The sequence below is a fragment of the Falco peregrinus genome, chromosome 1 (assembly GCF_023634155.1).
Source record: "Falco peregrinus isolate bFalPer1 chromosome 1, bFalPer1.pri, whole genome shotgun sequence".
Classification (NCBI taxonomy): Eukaryota; Metazoa; Chordata; class Aves; order Falconiformes; family Falconidae; genus Falco; species Falco peregrinus.
Window position 1 is genome coordinate 65,184,035 of NC_073721.1, and position 25,801 is coordinate 65,209,835.

At 45.3% G+C, this 25,801-nt stretch overlaps 1 protein-coding gene across 2 annotated transcripts in view; it reads right to left on the reverse strand.

Moving 5' to 3' along the window:
- The window catches only part of ADCK1 (aarF domain containing kinase 1), a 78,365-nt gene that overhangs the window by 12,165 nt on the left and 40,399 nt on the right, over positions 1–25,801 (reverse strand). For both annotated transcript variants that reach the window (XM_055813805.1, XM_055813799.1), the window contains 3 exons: positions 12,268–12,426; positions 8,390–8,548; positions 5,052–5,168 (listed from right to left, as the gene is read on the reverse strand). In XM_055813805.1, coding sequence (XP_055669780.1) covers positions 5,052–5,168; positions 8,390–8,548; positions 12,268–12,426 — 435 coding nt within the window. The remainder of the gene's footprint in view (positions 1–5,051; positions 5,169–8,389; positions 8,549–12,267; positions 12,427–25,801) is intronic.

Below are 25,801 nucleotides of genomic sequence, written 5' to 3' on the forward strand. Positions count from 1 at the left end.
TACAGGAATAGTTTTTAGGACTCCTGGAGTGTACTCCTAGCATGCCCCATACTCTCTGTTGGGGACTGAGGAAATTATTTTCCTGCTCAATGCCCCATCTTCCACAGCATTTAAGTGGGGAGAAATATTCTGACTCATCCACCTAGGGAACTTGAGGGACTAACTTGATAAGTTTCTACAGATTCTCAAAAGGACACAGGTAGAGAATACCAGCCATTGTTTATTTAATTGTTTCTTGCATCTCTGTCAGACCCAAAATGGCCATGGGGATCATTTTCCCTCGGCTTTAAATGTAGTCATATTTCCTTGGATTTAATGTAAAGCATCTTGATGAGACTTAAGCAATTGATTGACACCGATGTTTAAGACTGACTTTCAGTAAGAAAGGGGTTAGTGTGTAATTTAACTCTTTTACCTGGTGTCTTTGCACAGTTCAGAAGCTGGAAATGCTGGAGGTCACTATTCTTGCTTACCAGTGCCTTGTGAATTTTCATCAAGCTTCAGACAAGGGGAAATGTATGGGAATCTGCAAGGAAACCTCTCCCCGGACCAAACTGGCAGGTGCAAAGAGCAAGAATAGCCTTTTTCCTCAGAAAGAGTGTTCTTCTCCATGCTCAATTTCATCGAGCACTTGAGTGTTATAAGCACAAATACTTGAGACGTGAAAGGTTTCCACACTTGTGCTGACAAAGGGATCCCATCCTGGGAAATCCCACTTAAATTTTAGCAGTTACAAGGCAGCAGCTACCAACCCTTGGCAGAAGGGTAAATCCCATACTGAAAGCATATTTCAAGTTGCAAAGCTGTCAACCATGAGAAGGTAGCCGGGTTCTTTATTGAGCTAAGAGATACCATTCCAGTGCAGAACCCATTTAGTAACAGAAGGAAGCAAAAAGCCACAGTAGGCTGGAGTGACAGATGGCAATAATTGCGCACAGTAGCTCATCTTAAGTACCTTAGCTGTTTGCTTTCACTTCTCAGCTGGACAAAACACTTTCCTGACTTCTGAATCATCCATGGCTCATGACCAGCCTTTTAGTGAGCTGAAGTACACGGCATCATTTCCTTTCCCTGACTCAAGTCCAAGTCAGGGCGATCATGGGGGACTCTCCACTTGGCTACCCGAGCTGGCTGGTTAGCTGGAGGTGATACAGCAAATGCCACAAGTGCATCTGTAAACTCCACAGCTCCCACAGCCTGCTGATCCAGCAGCCTCTGTGGAGACAGGCAGAGCATCCACAAGGAGGGACAGGGAGGACCCATGCAGCAGATCAGAGATAATGTTAGGATTTGTATACAGACACGGTCTCTCTAAATGAAACAGGTAAAATCAGGATGGGCGCAAAAGGAACATTTGTGCCATTTGAGATCTTCTTTTAAAAGTCCATGCTCTAGGTAGCCTTACTATCCTTTCTTCCCTCCTGCATACAAACGTCTTGAGAACTCCTCAGTCTGTTTTTCCTCCCTTCCCTGCTCTACCCACCTCTTCCAAATGTATCTTCCCAATCAAGCTCTTGTGTCTGGAAACAGGCACAGCCCAGTTTCCAGGTGCTCCCCCCTTCTTAACCCTGCCATGGCCTGGTCTTCCCTCAGAATTCACGCCAGCTCATTTCTCGGTAACTCCCCCCTCCAGGCTTCCCTCCCACCATCAATATCCTAGCTGCATGCTCATCCTCAGCTACACTTGCACATGAATAAGTAACTGTTCCACAGCCAGATATTTCAGCGTTTGCACTTGTCTTTAGAAATCAAAGCCTTCTCTGATTAAATGCCATTACAATCCAGCACTTGGACGGATCCAGAGAGATTAATGTGCTTTTGGGCAGCTTTAATGATAATCCTGCTACAGACGGTATTAAGTAAATGTCAGTAACCTGGTTTGAAGGGAGCTTTCACCTCAGGGATCCTCTCCATTTAGAGAGGAGAGGCTCAGCTTGCTTTTCAAGGCTGCATTGTCACACAAGAGAAATCCTGCTTAGTGAAGACTCCTCTTCCTCCACCCAGTAAAACAAACTGGAATAAGATGATAGAGGGGTTGATAGATAAATAGATTGGGACGACTTATAGGGAGCTAATGCATCTCTTGAAAGCCAGAACTGGTGTATATAATAAGTCATGCCATGGCTTTGAAACCTGGCTGGCCACCCCCTCCTCGTGCTCCTTTCAGTATCCGCTGCCTTTTGCTCACCTCACCATCACAATACGCAGCTCTTTACCCAGGGCAGCAGCAGCAACAGCTAATAAGGGACCTTGGTCATATCTGTCCCCATCTGCTGCACCTTGCCAGGGAGAAGTCTGCTCCTACCTCATCTTACTGTGGCCATAGTAACAGTCCTTATTCCCCATCACATGATTCTGACAGGCTCAGTATTCCTTCCGTTCTGTTGTTGCTTTATGGGCAACAAGTAAAAGTTAATAATTTCAGAAGGTGGGGAGAGAAAAGGAAGAAAGAATAGCTTATCACAGGCACTGAGAGAGTTTGCAGAAATTCAGTCCTACTATGGAGCTGACAGATTGCCAGAACCCTCTGAGACTTATATACAACTTTTTTAAAACTACGTCTTCGCCATCATTCAGAGACCAGCTCAGAATCAGCAAAATGCATGGTCGCATTGCTGCGTGGAACCTATTTTGCCAAGACGTCACAAAATGACCTTCCCAAAGGCATGCATGATCAAAAAAAGTGAGCTAAATTTTCATCCTAAATCTCTCCTATCACAAGCAAAAGCCTTTGCAAGTTAGGAAAATGGAAATTAGCTGCTTCCGTACTTTATTTTGGCACACACTGGCAGCAAAATATCCCACTGAAAGGCTAAAGTCATTGAATTTTCCACTCTGGAAAATTGCAAACAGTGTTTTTGCCTGGGCTTCTCCAGACAACTTTGCTATGTCCAGCCGTTTGAGAAAATTCAAAGCAGCAACCAAAGTCCCGGGTAAACTACACTATGCTAGCTACCTCAATCTCGGAATGGATCTGTTTTCCAAGAACTGCGAGGAAGCCCTGCTCCGCATCTGAATGTACATATTGCTCAAGAGTCCTCCTGCTAATGCATCCAAACAAGCCTTTCTGACTATTTCAAGACTTGAGGAATATTTACCGTTGTATCTGAGCACTGTGGGCTAGACTTGAACTTTGCCTTTATAGCAGAAAAGAAGGATAGAATAAACTCACTCAAAGAAACTACTCTTGCTTTTGACCAGCTGATTTGTCCAGGTGAATGGAGCTGTGTGTTCTGCCACAGACAAGGCTTTTAAAATCTCTCTTGATAGCAAAGTCCATGAGCTACCATGTTCTCAAGAGTCACACTGTGGTGCTCTTTGCAGACCAGATGCATCACTGAGGCACTTACCTTGGTAAACACAAAGAAAGATCATTGGCACAAAATAAACACAGAGAAGGAATTGTGTCTACCTCTGACAATGACCTCTGTGATGCCCTGATGAGAGGGAGGAGGAGGAGAAGTAGTATTCCCAAATGCTCCAAATTCTTCCTGATAGGAGACATGAAAGCAGAGAGTCTGCACTATCTGTGGGTGAGGTTGTATTCATTTAAGAAGTCACTTGAATGAAAATGGACCAGGCATCTTGCAGGGAAGAGAGAGCATTGTTCGCTGTTACCAATTGACTTTGGCTTGTTTGTCACAATTACAATAGAAAGACAGTCTCAAAATCTACTTCAACCTTAGACCTTCCTTTCCTGTATTTCAGTGGAGAAACATGAAAAGGTGCCCACCTTTCTGCCTGCAGGGGTTACTAGAAAATATCTCGTTGACTTCTGTGGGGTGCAAGAGCAGAGGAAGGGGCAAAGAGAAACAGGCGGAGAAACAGACAGGTTACTCAGTCCTCCTGTAATTTGGCTGAGCTCTTTAGGCAGAGCTGCATGCTGACGTAGGGAGGCAGCTGAGAAGATACACTTAACGTTCTCTCCTTGTGTGGCATACCAAACTCACATTTCCCCTCCCTTGAGAGGTCTTTGACATGTCTCTAATTGATGCCACACGAACTTTGCCATGGATAGAAAGGGAGCAGAGAGGAGGAAGAGCAGAGAGAGGACACGTTCAGATTTCAAAGGTAAGTGGATGGACAGATTAAGTACAATTGATTTTATGCCATAGCTCTCTGATAGCCAGTCAACCAAATGCAGCTTCCAGGCCCATCAACAGGGCATAAGGCGAAAGGCAAGCAGAGGTACCTCAGTCAGCACTCACTGTCTGGGAGGGCTAGCTTGACACACTGTCCAATGGCTCAAAACCCTTTCCCCAGCATCTTCTCAGCCCTTCCGGGAAGTAATACCTTCTTTCCCTCAAGAATCTCTTGGCCACCGAGAATCCAAATCTCCCAACTTCATGCCACGTATACAAACTGCTTCGCTCCTCAGGGAAATGTAGCCTCTCCGTAGGGATGAAATCTGGCAGCCGTTTAATGAAGGACTGCAAAACTACACAGTAATGTAGGGCCAGGAAGCAAAGAAGAAAACTGTTGCATCCAGAAGAAAAAGGGAGATTTTGGAAAGCAGAAGAAAACAACCCATGTCAGAATATTACACAGAGCACCATGGCTGAGGCTCCAGCACTCTAGTAACTGTGATCATATAAGATCTATGATTTATATCTCCTGGGTAAGGTGGTAGCTGTTGGGATATAAAAGCTACATCCAATGCATTTATCCAGGAGAAAGTCAATGCGGGAGAAAAAGAGGGAAAGAACAGAAACAGAAAGAGTCAGAAGCTGAAGTTGTTCATTTAGGGTAACAGGATTGCCTTCTTGGCACAAACCACGGGTGTATGTAATATAAAAGCATGGTCATCTTTCACTACCTGTCTGCGTGAAGATCCCTCTAGCTGTGCAGCCTACAGGAGTGTTCCACACAAGGTGTTATGTACTTTTCCCAGAAGCACAAGAACTGAGATCTCTCAGACTGATTGCTCTGTTCACACCTGCATGTACTCCCTTTTCTGCCGCATCCTGTCCGTTTTGCATCAACATCAGTTGATGTCAACATCAGTTTTGCATTGCCCACCATGCCCAATTCAGAGACGACTGAGAAACTACCTCATTGACATTGATGCCATTCCTCTCCATGTAGGCCCTGTCGTTCACCTGTCCCCCTTCCATAAACTCCATGAGAAGGACACGCCTTGTTGAGAGCTCCCAGTAGATCCTGGGGACCTGAAACAGGAACAGATGGGTAGGGTCAAACAACAGGCTGGGAAAGCAAGGAGAATATATCACACACAACCCAGAAAAGGAGCAAAAATGGAAGAGGCTGAAGCAAGGGCTTGTTTTTTCTGGAGCACAAGGGAGGTAAATCCATCTACCAGCCTCTTCCGCAGGACAGCAGTGATGTGTGCAAGGACAACACACCAATTCAACGGCAGCAGGATCTGTACTCATGCGGCATTTCTGGCCATGTTCTACACGACTTTGACCATCCCACTCCCACTGATGTCTGAGAGCTTTCTTATCTGCTCTGCAGCTCCTGTAGCTGGACTGTTTAACTAGCACCTATTGCAAGTTTCTGAATCACCTACTAAGCTCCTTTAGACAGGAACAGCACCTCGTTCGCTACGCACAGGGCCCACTTATGCAGCTCTAAAAATGATAAGCCATCATCATAAATTGTTTCTCCGCAGCACCCCTTGGAACACAAACACCTTTAGGCTGACAAAACCTGCGTACTTAGGCCATCTGCAATTGAACTGGGAGAAAAATCAAGTGTCACAAATAAGGGGCTTGTCACAGAAACTGTGGGAGACCCTAACTATCTTGTTTTCAATGTGACACAGTAACAAGCGTAAAATGTCAAAGCACTTTTCATTCAATCTGCAGTAAATCAAGCTGAGTGAGGTACCAGTAAGAGACCCTGTGTCACCCGGGGAGGCAGTGACGCAGGCATTGCTCAGGCTGGCTCCCGCTTTCCAGCCTCTCTCTCCAGCCAAATTCTTTTCATGATGAAGTCCCTACTGTCAAGAATCCTTTTGAAGTTCCCTTTGGATATTCCTCACATCACTGTGCTGACCAATCTCCCAAGCTGTCCAGATTTGCCTTTGCGCATGGGTGCAGCCACACAGGTACATTTTACCAAAGATACAAGGGAGCTCCACCATTCCCATTACTACGCCCCAGTACAGAGACACACATTTTGGACCCTGTAAAGAGAAAGCCGGTTGTGCAGCCTCCTCTCCTCACCTGCCTGACTCAGCTGCGGACTGCAAGGTTCCAGGACCTCGGGGCAGGCAGGAAGAGGTGGGAGGTGAAGTCCATCTAGTGCCACCAAAGCCAGGGGAAGCAGTCAGGACACCATAGCTCACCTGAACCACTGAACAAGCAGCATTTGTTTCATACTCTGCTTGTAACTACTGACAGTGTCTCAGTTCCACGCAAACTATCTGCTCCCCCCCACTCCTGTCCTAGAGAGACCATTTTCCCAATGTCACCCACTTCTACCTTACCGTGTGTGTGACTCCTTCGCTGAGCAATTCCAATGTCCCTCAGCCCCACCGTTCAACACTCCTGCCATACTTTGCATGTTAACCTTGCCCAGGCTTTGACACCGGAGACCCACTGTGGGCACAGGGGATTCAGTTACTCGCAGCCTTCCCTGCTTACCTGGACGTCCATTCTTTGCAGTTAGATTGGTGAGAAAGCCAACCACCTCCAAAACTACAGTTCCCCAGCTCAATTAGCTCACCGATCCCTGCTGCCTTAGATCATTTCAGATGACACTCACTCTTGTCTCAATATTTACAGAGGTAAGTCAGTGGGCTTTAAAGCACTATCCGTGTTGTCAGAGATGCCCCTCTCACTCACAGCCAAATTCTTCAGTGATTTTTTTTAAATACTCACAGATATTAGGCTGCAATGCTACTGCATGGAAACAATTTATCTCCGGCTTTAAAAGCTCAAACAAGTTCGCAGCACAAAATCTACTTCTCAGCTTTCTAGCTTGTTTAGGAAAATTAATGATACAGGAGCCCAATTCTTCCGTTGCCTCTGGGTGATGAACGTGTCTCTGAATTGGCAGGTCAGACAAGAGGATCCATTATTTAGCCATCTCAAGCCATTTGTTATTGTTACACATATTGATATCATGATAGCTCCTTAACCCAGCCAGGAGGTGATTGGCCGTCTCCATGGGGATTTACTTCACAGTATCCTAGTTACAGCTGCAACGGATACAGCTCTCCAAGGTGCATCACTTCTGATAAGCGCCCACTCAGCAAAATCATTGGCCTTTGGCCTTCTGTAGCCCTGGTTGCTTTTAGCTATCTGTGTCTGAGGAAAGGCCACTGCTGCCACGGGGCTCCAAAAGGACTTCCTCAAACCTGGAGTCGGGTGACAAGGAATTATAGCCCTTGCGTGGAGGAAGCAAGGAAAAAATGGATGCATCAGCCTGTAAAGCCTAACAAAACTCACCTCGTTTCAGACATCTGTCACTTTCATCTTGGGACTTCTGCATAAACGGGAAGTGAAAACCTCATTTTGATGTGTGTATGCAGGAGGGTTCAAAGGGTGCATTTTTTGCTGCCTTTGTGTACGTGCAAATGCAGTTATGTCAGTGACTGCGTCACAGCACCATGTGTGCTTGACCATGCTTGTGTATTTCCAGAACGCACACAGTGGAGGCTTGCACCTCTTGTATGTCAGCAAAAGATTTGTGGGTGTGCGAGTCTGAAGATGTGAGCTTATGTCTTTCCAAGAATGCGATGTGTACATGTCTGATCGTACTTAAGACATTTGTCAGTGACCTTAGTTGGTTTGTAGCAGTGGAGGTGGGGTAGGAGTGCTGGTGAGGAACAGCACAATATGGGTGCAGTTGAGCTTGTGTATGATGGTAACACAAATGCACTAGCCATGGATGTGTATGAAGGATGTGTGCTCAACTCCAGAGTGAGAATGTGCCTTTTTGCAGGAGGAAGGATTCATACAAACATGCTTCCTCCTGAGATACAGTGTCCCCAGTCTACTTGACATCATCAGCTTCAGTCTAGCTTCTCTGGTTTATGTCCATTTCTTGGCCTCAGTTGTGAAAAAGCCCAGGAAAAGGTACCATCAGATGGCTCAGCAAAGAGTGGCAAATTCACAGGTCTCTGGACAAGTTCAGAAACAGTGTTCAGGAAAATGAGTAACAGGCTCCAGAGACTGCTGGCCCCAAGCCACCACTCCTCATCCACTATATGATGCCTACAGTAGGAAACGGACAAGGAGGAAGCATGTCTCAAAGCAGTTTCTGGTCCATATCATTAGAGCAGTCTATGATGAACAACACGGAGGGACCGAACTTCATTCTCCCTCTGTACGGGTTCCTCCAGGTGGTGAATGAGGTGCACAAAACACACAAAGTGAGACTATCGATGCACATACATACACAGAAATATGTGTTCCCTCACCTTCAGGAAGTCAAAGCTCTTGAGCATATGAGCAACCTTCTCAGCATTCCTGCCTTCATTGAGGAAATCCAGCTCCAAGGGCAGATTCTTCTTAGCTTCTTCCACTAGCCACATGAACTCAAAATCTGGAAAGATCTGCTTCACAACCAAGAGGAGGACCTGAGAACAAAGAATCAAAGAATCAGCTGTACCCTGGCTCCAAAGCCACACAGCTACACACAGTGCTGTATTGATAGGATTGTTCCAAGTAACTTACAGATAAAAAACCCCAACCTGCATCCCAAGCGCTCAAAGGGTTCCTGCAGTATCATAACACAACACATGGTGTCATGTCTTGGTTCTGCAACACAACTTTTGGCTTGCCCTTCCACACAAGCACATCTAGGAGTTACATGATGGCACAGAAACCAAAGGGAGACTATCTGCCTGCTGCCTAGAAGTAAGAGAACAAAGCCCTGGAAAAAGAGACCACATGGCCAGATCTCACCAAGGGCATGGCCCAGGACTCTCTTCTGAGTCCTATAATTGTACAAGTCACTGTTCGGCTTCACTCGAACAGCCCTCGGATAATGCAGAAGAAAAAGATCTAAAGACTTGTCACCTCTATGTTACTTCTTCCACTGCTGAGCAAGAATTTTGCTAGCACAGAAAATGGACTGAGCAGTTCAAAGAAGACAGTGGATTTTGGATACAGCGAGTAGGCTAGAGATCTTTAAAGGACACTTCTGGTGGGGCTCAGAGGACAAGGTGCTCCCCAATGTCAGTCACAGCTTCCTCACCAATGCTGAGGTGGTGTTTTCTAAATATCATCTATCCACCACCTGGCATCCCCTTCTTCTTAAAGGGATTACGTATTCAGCTGCACAGGGCCTTGCAAAGGCCAACCGAAAAGTTCCTGGAAATGTTCGCTTGAAGCAACATTAAAGGGGCAAGAGACGGGCAGTCATTCCTGAAGAAAATCAAGATTATGTGATTGGATAGTATAATCAAAACTGCACAGTAGCCAAGCATGCCTTCTGTTCAAATGAAAGGCCAGTTTCTCAACCAATGCCACAAATTTACACAAGCTGACAATCTGGACCACATCTTAAGGAAAATAATTCGTTTGGCTTTTTTTAACTACTTGAGTCACAGAACAAAAATAAAGCATAAAAATGCAATCCACTTTGCTGTCTTTATCCGATGATGTTCTGTACATCCATCTGAAAATGAAAACAGACTTGTCAGTGTGTGTTCCTGGACAGTTTCCCTTTCTAGATCTCCACCACTTAGGTGGGAATTCCTGCACTGCAGGAGGAACATTTAAAGCACACACCAGAAAGCTGCTATCACTGAAATGTATGACAAAAAAATAAGTTTATGAACCATCACTACTCCTGTTCAGCTGTGTAAAAACGTTTCTTCTCCACCCCTGTCTCTACTTCTCTTATCTACGTGTCAGTTCCAAACTCAATGTTCCTTTAAAAATGTAATCACCAGGTTCCAGACACTATTGAATGATTTTTCTACTGTTATATCTAAAGGCATAAATCCTTTCAAATTTATGTCACCCAAATGAAATGTAACCAGCGATCTTCCTGAATGTGTACATAAACTTTATAGGGGCTGCAGGATTACTTCGTTGGTGCCTGATGTGAGAAAATTCATGCATTGTTTTTTCCTTGCTTTAAATACTCTTTTGAATCAATTTGCCAACTTGACGATCAGCAGGGACATACTTAACAAGTATTTGGCCTGTCCCTTTTCTGACATCTGTCTAACATATTGTCTGGAAATAAGTATTGATAAGAGAAGAGCAGTGAGGTATCTCTCTCTGGATTTATCAGATGCTGTACTGATTTTTAAAGAGTCAGCACTGATGCTATGAAACCTCAAGTGAATTTAGGAATTTTCCATCTAGCTTTTCCCATTCAGATTCCTTCCCATCAGTCTCTAAATAAGCCATCAATATTTAAATCAACCTCCTATTTAGCTGCAACGCCTGTCTGATTCTTAAAGGACCAGAACTTCAGTGCACATAGACCAGCTTTCAGTGCAGCTTACAGAAAATCAGTCCCACACAAGGATGTGATGATGCATGTAAGACAGCACTCCGCAAGAGACCCTTGAAAACCAAGACGGCATGTGTCCTGTTGTGAGCTGCTTTCCCCTGGCTGTGTGTACACAACAGATCTCGGGGATGCAAACTAGACTGTCTGTAGAAGATGGACAATACTAAATTGCCAAAAGGAAAAGCACTGGTTTAGTTTCAAGTTTCCCAGGAAAGTTAGTCTAAAAACTGAAGACAGTGATCATTCTAAAATTGTCTTTTACCAGTATAACCAGCAATCATGCCAACACAGTATGAGGGGAGATATTTTTGGCAACAGTCACTGTTAAAAGGGAAAATGTCCCAAGGTGGATCTAACCTTGTTCATACACCATCCTCTTATGGCCCTGGTCTCACCGCCTTTCATTACCTGCTCAGACTTCTTCCTTGATTACTTAGTTTCTGCCATCCTGCCCTGGGCAGGAGCGAAGGATGCCATAAGCCCCCTAAGAACTGCTGTGCATGTGATGACTCACAAAAGCAAACTCATCAAGCAGACCACTGCAGGCAGTCCTGGAGAGGACCCGAACCAAATCCAAATCTACAGATGGACCCAAAGCCAATTCAAACAGTTCTGTGTTCTCAAACCAGCACTGAACCAGACATATCCCATCTTCCTGGGATATCTTTATTGAACCCAAAAATTTCTTTCACTACGAGTTCAAAATAAATATTCAGCTGCAAGCTAATGTGCTTCAGCTAGAACCAGCTGTGCTTCTTTGCAGACTAGCCAGGATTGCTCAAAGCAGGGTGTTTTAGCTGCCTAAAGGAGCTTTAGTTATGTGCTTCTCTGAGAGGGTGCTGGCAGGATCTTTGATTCCTGATCTCCTTCAATGGCTAACTGTGTGTCATTGCATCAGCAGCACCCTCTAAACACTTATCAAACCTCCTCAGCTTAATCTCCCCCTCTTTAGTCCCATGGACATGCCTGTCTGCCAATGGATGTGCACATTACTGTACTGTACATAGATATATGCTTATTAGAAGAGCTAAAAGCTTTACTGCTACCATTTACAGACCTAATCCTTCCCCTCTCCTCCACCTCAGCCCTGTCTCCATCTCCTGTTCCCCACTACACCACTGGCACCTTTGACTATTGCAACGCAGTGCAGTGCCACAGCTTTTCTCCCTTCAATGGGCTAGACTGAACTTTGGGAGATGTTACAGCATTGCACTGGGAACACAAGTGGTACCCACCATTCAGGAGAGGAACAGGAGACAGGCACTGAAACTTTTTTCCTAACTGAATCCCTCATTTGTGCATCTGCCCCTGTTAGGTGACCCTCTCCATATTTCACTGTTTTTGTTTCCAGCATGAATCAGTTCAGTATTAAGGAACTGATCAAGAAACACAACTGAATTACAGCAACCTCAGCCACTGTTGAATCCACATTGGAATTTAACTGAAAAAACACACACTTATGATGGAGAATGTTTTTTTTTCTTGGTTACACAGACCTGACTGCCAGGTGAACTGAGAACAGTTTAATCAACCAGTTAATGGGCACACAAGTTGAAGAGAGACATCAGGACTCTACTTCTTAAATCTCACGTGGACTTACTCTGATGTCATTTACATTTACTTGTCTTCTCCTTCTGCCCTCCTTCACTGCTACCCTCTTTTCAGTCTCTCTGTTCACACAATCACCCGCACTGCAACCTTCACCAACCCTGTATTATTCCTGGTTTCAAAGCTACAGGATGGTGGTGTTATACCTGCTTACACCATGGGTCCCCACTCATTTCAATGGCAATCACTCTGTAAGTCAAAGTCAACGAGTATTTTTACCTCCATAAGCAAAATATCCTTGGAGCTCTGAGCTTGAACCTTTGGGTGCTGGACTTTCACTGCCACTGTTCTTCCATCCTGCAGCACTGCCTTGTGCACCTGGGCTAGCGATGCTGCTCCCAAGGGAGTGTCCTCAAAACTCAGGAAGAGCTCTTTTATCTGCCGGGAGAAGAGAAAGAGGTATCAGCTTGGGATGCCAGAAACTATCCCAAGGAAAACCCTGCCCACAGGCCAGAGATAGCATATGCCAAAGATGGACAGCCTTTCATCCTTCCTCTGTCGCTTGCCTGAGCCTTTTCACTGCTTGGCCTCCCAGTGAAGGAGCATATCAGCACAGTTAATTAGCTCAGAGCCAGTGCCAACATGGTTATGTGGCTTCAGGCACAGAGCTAGTTCATGTAATGCTAGCAGAGGGGGTTTGTCCTGCTCTGTAGAGTAAGGTGCAGACAAGCTCTGAGGTATCCAGAAGTCAGCAAAGGGAACCTGTCCCACTCCTCCCGCAGGCTGAGCTGATTTCGGGTGAACAGTTGAGAAGCCGTTAATTTATGCAGTAACAAAAAAGAAAGAATGTCACTGCATTTTTATAACCTGCTTTTTAAAAAGTAATTAAAGATGGGAGCTGCAGTGAGCTAGTAATTAAATATGAATAAAGACCTTCTAAGCAAAGTCTTCATGCAAAGTGTTAAACGAATATTCTTTTTGCTGACAAGGAAGAAAAATACTAGACAAGGAGCAGCCTGTTCCCTCCTGCAGCTGCCAGGGAATGAGCCCCCTCCCACACCACCCTACCCTTTCTCTCCCAGCCCCTTCCACAGAAAACTATTGCTAGCAACAAACCCGAGCATTTGCTGCAATTAGATCCAACAGAGACTCAGCTGCCTCCAGTAATTCACAAGGAACGTGCATTTTATTTATTTAATTAATTCCCTTTGGTCCTAGCAGCAAAATCAATTAAGTAGAACAACTGCATTTAAAAACAAGTAGTTATGTGTTTTTTAATTACAGCAAGTCCATAATTCAAACCTATTGACATTCACGTCTCAAGAGAAAAAAAGTTTTTTCCCCTCTTTCCCCTCCATCCTTTCTTTTCTCTCTCACTTTTAGATTTTGAGATTCTCATTTCAGATTAATATATAGACAAAAGCACCTACAGGATGACAGATGGCTCAGGGGACATGCATTCAAGACACAGACTTCTATCTATATGTGAAGTTTGTCTATCAGCTGAAGAGAAGACCTGTTAAAGGGAAGACACTTCAGCCGGCCAGGAGCATGCTGGGCTACGAGACCCCATAAGGAAGGAAAAAATGCAAACAGAGAATTTGCCACATGAAGTTGAGCTGCGGCTTTCTTCAACTCTCTGACTACCCTATACACATCCTCATATTAAAAGGATGTACCCTTTACAGAGCAGCAGCCGATATTACTAGTCTAACTCTCATAAAGGTGGTAACATCCTCCAAAAGTTAAAGCACGGGAGTTCACTGGCCTGAATCCAGTAAGGTACATTTATAGTAAGACCATATATAAAATGAAATTCCATCTGCTTCGGATTTCTAAAGCTCTTAATTGCCTACACTGTCAATCCAACTATTTTCACTGGTATTGAATGCATGCAGGGGAAAAAAAAAGCTGCACACATTGCCTGTGGCAGGAATAATATATACAATATCCTTGTGTGACTAAGTTTTCTACAGCAACACCATTTGAAGAAAGCTGTGTCTAGGAGTTCTTTTGGGCAGAAGGATTTCATTAAAAAAACCTGTTACTTAGAACATGAAAGCCAGGTTAGCGGTCATGTCCATAAGAGCCAGCCGAGTGGCCCTGCTGCAATTCAAGGGGGAATTTGTGTGCACCCACAGGCTGCAGGCAAGGGCAGCAAGGTGAGGGACTGCAACGGGGCCAGAGAATTGATGGCTTCTCCCGGAGCAGAAGGGGAGAGCATGCACATGGGGGAGGGAGCATATCACAGCCAGGCCATTACATGAGCAGGTGTGAGGCTGAGATAAAGAAGTAGCAGCACAATTACAGCTGGGCTCCAGGACCCCCCACTTAACAAATCACCCTCATTCATTATGAAATTGTCCTTTCGCAGCTTGATGGAGGCAGCTAGCACCTCTGATGCAGGCTGTGTGTCCCAGGCAGGCAATAGCAAGAGAGAGGCTGCATGACATGAAAGCAGAGAAGAGGTGAGCCAGGGAGCGGGGTACTTCCCAAGGGAAGGTGGCTGCACCCATTTCCTGCAGGCAGGGAGCTCTTGGAGCAGGCTGCAGGCTCTTATTGTTCACAAGCACCCAGCTAATAAGTACCCTTAACAAAACCCCTAACCATCATTTCCAGGATGGATAATTAGCAAGCAAAGGTCTAGGACAGTCTTAGAGCCCACCTGACATGGTATTTAAGGAACCTTCAAGCTTCTTTCAGGCCACAGCTAGCCTCAAAGGGCCTTCTCAAGCTGGCTGTTGCCATCCGTAATCCTGGCATGAGATGAAACATACATAGTTTCCAGACAGGTTTAATAAAGGTTTAAAAGAGAGAAAAGGAACTTTAGGGCTGCTCTTTCAAAGGACAGCCAGCTGCAGGTTTACAGCTGTACAGGTGAGCGGTGTCCCTGCAGGCAGCAGTTTGCCTCACTAGCCTTCCGCACACCCATCGGGCATGTGCTCAACAGCAAATGAACTTATGGATCACTGTACTTCACCTGCTGGAAACACAGTCCTGACTGTTTAATTCTAAAGAATGAAGCTCATTTGATTTTAAATATGCACAATCTTTTCATGACTGTTGTTATTAGTATTCACACCTCAGGGAGCCGATATAAAAGCTTTTACAGGATCTACCTACTTAGACACTTCTTATGTATTTGTGCTGAGGTTGCACCTAGAGACCACCATTAAGCCCAGAGTGCCACCGCACAAGGTGCACAGCCACTCTGGGCCCTGCACAAACTCCTGCTTTCCAGGAGTCCCCAGTTGTCACCTACGCGACTCCTCATGCTGAAGCGCCCTCCCAAAGCACATACAGCTCTGCCAGAGGTGCATGGCACACGCCGCGATGCTGAGCATCAGCATGCCTCAGTACTTGCTGTGAATCCTGTCCTTAAACACTTAGGAAGTTACTGGAAGTCAATTGGATTTAAGGTCCCAAATCCTGAGTCCTTTCTGAAAGTATTACCTTACACGACCTACCCAGCATGTTCTGAGAAGTCTTTGACAGAGCTGGGATTTAACCCAGACATCCCAAGTTCCAGCCTGATGTCTTAATCTCCAAACCATAAACGTTTAACATGCATGTCTCGCTAGCTAATTTCTTTTGAAATATACTGCCTCTTAATCCCAACCTTTTTATATCCATGTGCTGCATAAAATGATCAAATATTACCGCCTGGTTTCAATCTGCCCTCTCCACAGAGAGGTATGTTCCCTTCCCTCTCCGGAAAAGCCGCTAACAAGGTGCCCTTGGAGCAGGAGGCCAAGTCAGGGAGCCCCTTCCTGGCCCAGCACTACATAACATCATCCCGAGTGGGATGTGGTGGCTCTGCTCTGTCACAGTGACCAAGCAGATCAACGGTGGCCGTGTGTCAGCAGTGTGCTCAGGACAAAATTAGAGTGTAGTGGGATGCAGGATCACTAATGGAAAGTGTCTCAACAGCCCAGCCCTGTACAGCTGGCAGGCTGAACCCCTTTCAGCATGGTGCTCCAGTGTGTGTGGTGTGGCCAGAATGGGGCCACTATGGGGGTCTCAGTAAGAATATTTCGCATTACAAGTCCTATCCAGGCACTTTACAGCAGAGTCCAGGACAGTTTGGAAAATTCTGGTTTTCCACAACCACTTACAAAGAACTTTTTCTCAACTCTGCCCGAGCTGCACCAGTCCAGTACAGGTGGTGTCAGTGAGGAGACTTTCAAATGCTCAGCATTTCCCAGGGGAAGAGTCCTTCACCAAAGCATTTCAAAACTGCCTTCAAAAATTTCCCAAGACTTCAAAGGACTCTTCAGCCTGGAAAGAGAGACAATGGGGAGGGAATGTCACAGAACTCTATAAAATCACTTTTGTCACAGAGAACAGGATTGGGAATGCTCGTCTCGTTCACTCCACAGAAGAACTCAAGAGCAGCAAATTGTGGATTAGCACACAAGATTACCAGACAGCAGGATTAAAACAAGCAAAAAGAAATATTTTTTCCCCACACCAATTAAGCTGCGGAACTCATGGCCACAGGACATTATGAATATCAGAAGTCCAGGTGGGTAGATAGATCGATGAAGAAAATCCATCACCAGGTGGTGTTATTAAACACCAAGATCCAATCTCTGGCCCAGGAAACCTCCAATATTCAGATTATTGGAATTGGGAAGATCATAGAAAGTAAAGCTTAACTGTATGCCTGCCACGCCTTCATAGCCTTTGCCTCTCAGCCAACATTGGCTACAGCTGGAGGCAGAGTGGCGGGCTTCAGCTTTTGGTCTGATCTGTGCAGTCACCCCCTATGTTCTTCAGAAGCTCTTCCTACCAGGCTGAGCGGTCTCAATGCCAGCAGGATGGACAATGCAGGAATTGTTTCACCTGCTGCCAGCCTGGGACTCGGTCACTGTTTCACAGCCTAGAAAGTTACTGATAGACCCTGTAAGTTTCTGAGTGCAAAAGGTATGGGGAAACCGCAGCTGGAAGTGACCCCGTCTCCAGGGTAAGCCCTGAGCTCTGGTAACAATGCATCTTCATGAAATGTCTGTCATGTAACATTCAGACAATACAGTTGTTTCTGTTACCAAAAGTATGGTAAATATGCCAGAACCAAGTGTAAATATGTCCACGTCAAGAGACTCTGGCACATCTGGGGAACATGCAGCAGGAGCTAAGACCACCTCAGACAGAGGCCATCTCCAGACATTTCACTGTGCTTTGATTTGACAATCACAGCCTCTCAAAAATTATTCACAAAAAGGGGCCCAACAAGTATGATGCTATTCTATTACCACCAAAAAAGCAATGCAAACTGAAAGATTCAAAACCTCAACCACAATTTCACAGCAGATCTCCTCTTCTGATCACAGTATCCTATAATTGTTCCTGAGTCTTGTATTTTGTATTTGGAGATAGCAATCTATGAGGTGACCTGCTATTTCAGAAGGGGCTGACTAGGCAACACAGGATTAACTTGAACTTCTTGCCTCCAAGATCCTCATCACAGGCCATGATACAACCAAGCTCCATTAACAACAGTATTGTGCCGCGATGGCTGGGAGCAGCTTGCAGTCTCCTAGCATTTTGATGCCATGCAGCAGCACAGGAAGATGCACATGGGGAAGCTGGAATCAATCCATTCAAGACAAAGCAAATCGCTCAGTTGGGAGACACATCCATGGAGGAAGCCGACAGCCAGAAAGTGATTAAGGGAGGTAAATTTTGCACATCTCCTTGTGCTATGATTCTCCAAGCCGGAATTCCCTTGACAAGGTGACTCAATTCATCTGTTTTTTCCATTCCTGATAGAGACAGCACCAAACAGTCCCTTCTTAATCATGGCTCTATGGATGGCAATTTGCTAAGGTGAGCTCCGTCTGCAGGAGCTTTCAGAGATTTACACAGGGATCATGCTGTCTGGAGCCTCCCAGCCAAGACTGCGTGACACTGTGATAATGGGATTTGTGAGTGTGCTGGAAAACAGACCAACACAACACCACTCTGGAAAGAGAGCAGGTTTCCCAGGGAAGTTTTGGGGGCTGCAGTGGCCATCTTAACACTGCCAAGTACAATGTCCCCTCTATTTCATGTGGCAGAATGGCTGAAGAGTTACACAGTTCTATGTCTGATACAGCATTTCTAAGGCTTGTGGCTCACAGAACTTCTAGAATTCACTTTATTGACACTAGGACCATATTGCTCTCAATTCTGAATGCCTTTCCTGGACTAGGTTTAAGGGATGTGAACCTCATCCTAGGCTGGTTATCTTTTCAAGAACATACACATAACTGTCCGTGGCACCAAGGACTCACTGATCCCCGCAAGTCTGCAAGACCAGAGTTCTAGGTGTGAGAAAATATTACCTCGGAGTAGAGCGACCTACTTCCCAGACAGCAAATGGAGGGTTTTTTCCATTGTCTCAGCCCTTCTATCCCCTCTACGAAAACAAAATGTCACAGTGTTGCTCCAAGAATTATTAAGACAGCAAAAACTGAAAGATTAGATTTATCGCAGCAGACAGTGGATTATGAAGAATAATTCATCAAACGTCAGAACAAACAGCCTACAATTTATAGGCGGCTTTGTTGAGTCAGTGAAATCTGATTGGACTTCTCCCCACCTAATGAATGCCAAGCCTAATTGATGGTTCCTAAATGTATCTGTCAAGAACATGTATTTATTAACTCAATATTTTTAATAATATTGTAGATATACACAGAATAGTGGTTTTCTTCTAAATGGATTCCGTGGTGTTCATATTACATATACATGTAAGTGTGCATGTACACAGAGGTATCTACGGCATCCAAATTAATACAGGTAAAAGGTACGTGTGTATTCTGATGCACTGAAACAATTACGTATGGCTTATTGCACAAAATCCCTGCATCTTTCAGTGCACAGGATGGCAAAGCAATGAGGTCCATTTCAAGGGGAGATGTGCGCTAAGATGCCTGCCGAGAATTTGGAAGAGCTGAGCTCTAACATTGTCTCTACCTGATATCCCATGCGATGTTGGGCCACACCATGTCACAGCTCATGCATGGAGGAGCAGAATTAGGACTGTCCAGTCAGCTATAAACCCGCCCCTATTTCATTTTTCAGGACCAAATATGTAACTTTAATATCTTTTGAAAAATCTATCTGTATAATACATACAGAGCAGTTATTACATCCACAGCCACACAACTTCATCTGCCAATGGTACCCATTTGCTTGGGGCATGCAAATCACTGCTAACTTGGTTAATCACTGCTAACATTGCACCGCAATAGCGCAAACCAGAGCTGTCCATCAACCACCAGCCTTTCTTCTGGGAAAAGGCTGTGAGCCAGCTGGGGTATGAAGTCTATCTTTTCCTGTTATTTCTACCTGGTATCACCTTGGTACTCTGCAGCCCACTACCAGCTTCTCTGGGATCCTTCCAACAGCATTTCCCAGTCACAAAGCTATGAATGTTACAGAAAATGAACTCTGCTAAAGGAAAAGTCTTTGATACCATCATCTGGGCACCAAAGCTGGCTCCCTCATTCACTGTCTGATACCTAGGGTCCTGGCTATTCCCTGTTCTGCTCACTTACCAACTTCTGTAGTCTCTTCTGACTAGAAAAGCAGTGGGAAAGCCTACATGAAGCCACCATTGCTGTCATCTCATCCATCCAATAAGCAGTACAACAACTGTATCAGGCTACTTGATATAGTACCTTTAATTGTTACAGAGCCATACTTTTGAGAAAAGGTGCCTTTTGTTCCATCCCTGATGACTCCTGCTTAATAGTCTGCGCTCAGACACACATATGGTAGCTTCATTTATTTTCCTGAGTAAAGTCAGATCCTTAAGACAAGGCAAAACTATCTGAGAATATCACTCATCCTGGATCGAAACCAATCTCAATAGTGACAGCTACAACAAGCATTAACAGCAAGGAGCAGACAGAGCTGACGTACATCTCCTGAGACCCTACCTGTGAGGCAGATCTCATCTCCCACCTCTCCAAAAGGTGTGCCACTTACACATGGCTCCCACAAACAAACAATATTCAGTCCAATAAAAGCAAGGATTGTTGTGGACAGACGGGAGCCTAACTGGCTCAGGAACATCCTCCTGATTGGCACAAGGAGATAAATGTTTTTCATCAATTAAGTTATTGGGTGTCCTACTACCTTTCCAGAGGCACAGGGTGCCAAGATTAACAGACTGGCTCAGTACCCCAAGACTCAATGCTTTCAACAGTTAAGAGTTCTGCAAGTTTTCATCATCACAGCCTCTTCCATGCTTAGCTTCATTCAGCTGTTCCTCTGTCCAGGTGCTGGCTTCACTAAGCACTCTGAAAGCAGACAGTTCACTAAGCACTCTGAAAGCAGACAGACTGCACATCAGGCTTCTGACATAAGGCAGGTATCAAGCTGGATAGTAGGAAAGCAGAGTGCAGTCATTACCTGCAGGGCTAGCACAACGCCTTCGGTATACTGCAAGCACACAGGACAAACCAAAGAGAGGAAACAGCAAAGCTGGGATCTCTCAAAATGAACCTCTAACCCATCCATTCAGTGTACTGAATGTACAGTGTACACTCGTATCAAGTGCTTCAGACAACGCAGATAGCTTTTCCCCCTTGCCTGTAATCCCATGCTCAGAATTAAATTCCAGGCTATTTCCTTCCAAATTGTCCATTACCAAAGGAAAGATTTTGCTGTTCAAAGCTGCATGCCCAGTTCACTTCCCTGTAGAGAAGCTGGAAGGTGGAAGAATGTTGCACCACTGAAATCGGTGATTTCCTCAGGATCTCCCTGAGTGATAACAAAGTACCAGTCCCTCTAACCCTGATGTGACCATTGGGAAAATGCTCATTTCCTGTTTCCAGATGCAGTTAATCAGCACAGTGACTTGGCTTGTTCAGTATCCCATTTCTTTCTACCTCAGAATAAACATCTTGTACAGATCACCGCCTTCCCACAGTCCCGAACCACTTCCACAGCCCAGTCTGTCTGTGACTGGCCTCCAACAGCAGCCAGTCACAGACTGATCCAGAGAGTCAAGCCAGAGTCCGCACCAGCAATGATGCTTGTGTGGAGATAAATGTCTCAAAGCACACACTAAACAGTGTCACTGTGCACTCTATTTTGCATGATATAAACATCTTATAGTCTATGCAAAATGCACAGACCAAAACAATAAAGCTGAGGCATGTATATACATATATCTTCCTGTTCCCTTCTTCCCATTCCATCATGCTGAAAAAGAAAGTAGTGACTTATTCCCCCCAGTAGTGCAGGCTATGGAGGAGATGCTCCAACCTGCCACATGTTCCCTTGCCCTCCCCTTGCACATACCAATGTTTCCCTTTATTTGCTCTTTCACCTTGAGCTGTCCCCCACTTGAAAAATGCTCATTAAATTCACTCTTTTCTCTCTGTCTTTTTAGAGAGATATTACTTCACCTGCATCTCTCTTGTCTGTGAGGATGGAGCCACACTTGTCAGTCGTTCAGACTGGAATCACAGTCCTTCAAGACCACACAACTTCTCCAGTCCCAGCCATTTTTTGTGTTTTAATTGAAAGCACACTTTCTCTTTCTTTCTTCCCCTGCTAATAAAGAAGGCTTTCACTTGTTTCACAGTGTGCAGCGAGAGCAGCGCAGAAGACAACTCTTTGCTGCCAGTAAAATTCTTTCTACACCCTGTCTGTCCAAAGGGACTCCTATTCCATTGTTCAGTAGGAGCAGTGGCTGCTTCTACTGAGATCTTTGAAACTTACCGAGCTCTCTGCAGCTCTTCAGCTCCCAAGCAATAGAGCTGAAAATGCTAACATAGCAGGAACACCCCTGTAGTTCCTAGGGAAGGGAGCCATTTCCTCAGCCTTCTGCTCTTCTAATGGTTCTGTTAGCATGTCTGAGCAGCTTCCTTACCCCTTTCCCAGCTTTCTGGAGATGTTCCACAAAGCTCTGCTCACAGCCCCTACCCCCACCACTGCACCTGGATAATTGCTCACATAAAATTTCCACCCTCTTTCTGGTGGCTCCTAGTTCTACCTCTCTACTCTAGTTCAGCCTGCCTCTAGCCAAACTAAAATTTCAGCCTGTCTTTCAGGTAGTCACCTCTCTGTTCACATTCAACAAATCTAAAGCATGGTTTCTAGTCTTCTCACTCAAACCATCCCTCCTGTCTCCTTTCTCCTCACAACTGACAATGTCACCAACCTTCTGTCACACGTGCCTGCAGCCTTGGCTGCGTCATCAACATTGACCTCCTCGAGATATCATTTCCAGGCCAGGTCTGAATCTAGTAGTAGACATGGAGTACTAATGCTCACAAGTGACAGGTGACAAAAAGCCAGCTGTTGTCGTGTGTCCCGTCCCCCCCCCAGGTTCTCATTTCTCTTGAGCTACACACAAACTAAGACACATGGGAGTCCCTGAACATACTCAGAACCCCTGGGTCAATTCCTGCAGGCATATTCCTAAATAACATATCATGCCTACAGATGCCAGCAGCCTGCTGCAAAGACAGCACACTTGGAAAGAATCACCAAATCATACAACAGCTCAGACTGAAGAGACCTCAAACGATAATCTGGTCCAACTTTTCATGGGAAAGGGAACCTAGATGAGATTATCATGTCCTGAAAACCTACAGAGGTGAGGACTCTACCACATCCCTGAGGAAAGTTGTTCCCATTATTGACAGTTATCTACATAAAAAATTTCATTCTTATATCAAGATAAAACCTATCCCAAAATGCCACAGAGACTGGGCCAGTTGGCACATTTAGGAAGAAGGTAAGACTTAAGGAAGTACCCCACGCAAATGAATTTTCAAGACAATTTTGGCTTCAGGCATAAACACATCCCTGCCACGCACTGGCTGAAACCCAAGTAGGAAAGGGTCAACAAACCCACAACAAACAGGCTCCACATTAGTCACAGCCAGGCAGAGGGAGGGTCTGTTGAGGACTGCAGAGATGCCCCAAGGGCCCTGTCAGCAGCAAGCCTGCACAACAGCAGCAGCCCTGTGAGAAATAACCAGCTACCAGAGCCTGAGGATATACAGGGACCTTCGGGAACACACATCACCTGTGCCTCATCTCAAATGCTTCTGATTCAGCTTTGAAAAGTGTATGAGAGAAAGGGTAGTGGTGGAGAAATGTCTATGGGCAGGTTTATGTGACTATATGGAGTGTAGTGGGGAGATGTCTGGGGGTATGTGTTTAGAAGAGGTGGGCTACAAGCATCTGCTTGACAAGCAAAGCTGTGCTAGGGCTTGCACAGTAAGTTATGGAGGGGGAACGGGGCTGTGCATTTGTGTGTACAGCTTGTGTGGAGAATGATAGGCAAAATCCTCCATCCACAGAGAGGCAGGAGAAGAACAGGGTCAGGACAGGTGTTTGCATGTGAGTGTAGAGGCAGCATGTAGATATATATCGAGCAGGACAGCACTGCATACATGTAAGTATATGCTACATTGACAGACCCTTCTACTTCAGCTCCTAAAATGGAGAGAGAGGCATACTCCCATGAGTATTATGTGGAATGCTTTGATGTGTCTCCTCTGAAAGGGATCAGGACCTAGGACAAAGAACAGGAACAATCTAGCAGTCTGTCACCAAGGTGGACAGAGGCACAGTACAATGAAAACATGCAGAGGGCAAACCCCAGTCCCAGACAGATTCTGCCCAGTTACGTTCCTTCCTCAGGCTTCAGTCATAATTACATTGATGTAAGCGTGATAAAGTTCTATTGAAGCATAGCATTGTCCCAGGGAAGCAGGAGTGAGGATCTGAGGTAGACATGGAAGTACATGTAGCCTAGCAGATGTGGGCAGCTCTGCCTGAATTGAATTCGTATCAAGAAAGGGATATAATGAAGTCACTACATTAGAAGAAAGATGCTAAAAAGGTAGGAAAAGCCCTGCTGAAGATGTAAAGCTCATAAGCCAGTTACTGGTGATGACTGTACCATGATGAGATCTTGAAACATCAGCACACCTAGCAGGCCAGTCGATGCAAAGAGGTGCAGCTGTACAGCAGTCCACACCACAGAGAACAAGATGCAGGGACTGAAGAGAAGTCAAGGGAGAATAACTTACAAAAACATCCGGACGGGACCCTGGAGTTCCCACTGTTTGCAGCCTGCTCTCAGAAAAAATGTGTAGAGATCCAGAGAAGTCATTTGAGGGAGACAACTGCATGGCAAATTAAATCCACAACCAGCTGCCAACAGCATCATTGGCACCATGCTGGGGAAGGGGTTCTGTATACTCCCTAACAACCAGTCCTATAAGCCCTGGAGCCCAGAGCTCTCTGCATCAATCCAGAGAGGAAAGTCCCGTGCTAGGCCAGCCACATCATTACCTGCTTCTTTCTTGTTAATCTCTCCTCTGAGTATCAACCTCTCCTTTCTCCTCCTGCCCATATTTCCTTTATTTTTCATGTCTCTGTTCTGATCCATCTGCTCCTTCTATGGTTTATTATTTATTTATTTTTTATTATTATTATGGTTATTTATTATCTGTCTCTTCGTCCTCTGCCTCCCATGTTTTTTTTTTCCTTGCCCCCAGATCTTCTTGGTGGGCTGCCAGGTCCCTGGTTCAGTGGTGTAACTCAGCTGATTTACTCTCCTTAGAGCAGTATCTGCTCTCATGTAAATCACACTCCAAATCCAGCCTGTGAAATGGGCTTGTTCACTAAACTCTATGAATAGGAAAGTAGGCACAGCTGGCCTATTCATAATCAACATAAAAAATAGATTAGCACTTTACAGATTAAACATTATCGTTTCAACAGTTAACATAAATCAACTACACTTACAGGCCCAGCGTTGCTGCTGCCACTGCAGGGTGACAAGCGTTGCAAAAGGAAGGGCTGCCAGTCCGAGCTGCAGTGGGAAACAGCTTGTTTGAACGTAAGTTACCCTCTGGCACCCCCAGGGTGTGCCGCTAGAGGTTGTTACAAGGAGAAAAGTGAGCTAAGGAAACAAAGGTAGGGGGTTAATTTTGATTAATTCACATGCATTTCCATGCAATATAGCAACCTACTATTCTAAAGCCAGAATCCAATTGCCCTGCTTCCCTCCCTATGGCTGATGCAGCTCAAAAACAGATGGAGCAACAGAGTCAGTCTCTGGAATAGGAACAGGACAGGGAGCCTCTAAACACTCACTGGTATTTAGCTCTGTCTCCTACAGTTTAAAATCACTGGGCTCCTGTGGATGAGGTAAAGCAGTTTGGTGGATTCTATCAAATGTAAGCAGGGGCACCTATCCCAAAAAGCATCTCATCATAATCCAGGGAGCCACCTTACCAAAGAAGGGCTGAGACTGGGATCCACTCCAGACATACCCCACAGAGAGCAAAGTCAGGAGAGAGTAGCCCAGAGCCTGCTACTGGTCAGCCTGCACCTCCTTTTTCATTGGGTACAGGACACTAAGACACCGCAGAAGCTCAACCCAACACACTGTCATCAGTGTGCTACAGTTGTGTAGTCAACAGAGAGGTAAGACCCACAGAACCAGCACAGTCCATACCCTTCCCTTCCTTCCTGCTCACTCACTGAGAACCATCCAGTGTCTCAAATGTTTAGCTTGGAGCAGCCGATTTATAATTCCTGAGCTGGTCCTTATAACTGCAAGGGAATGGCAAAGGCCTTTGACAGGATATCCCATTAAAAACCAGCCTCACAGCTCTTTCAAACAAAAAGAAGAAAAAAAAAAAAAAAGAGGAAGAGGCTAGGTTACAGTCCAAAGGACAAAAGACAGCCTGGGACAGGAGGAGTGGGTTTAGGGGTTTTCTTGGCAGCCAGGGCAAAGATACTAGCAGTTGACAAAGGAAAAGGCAACAGAAGTTACATGAAGAGA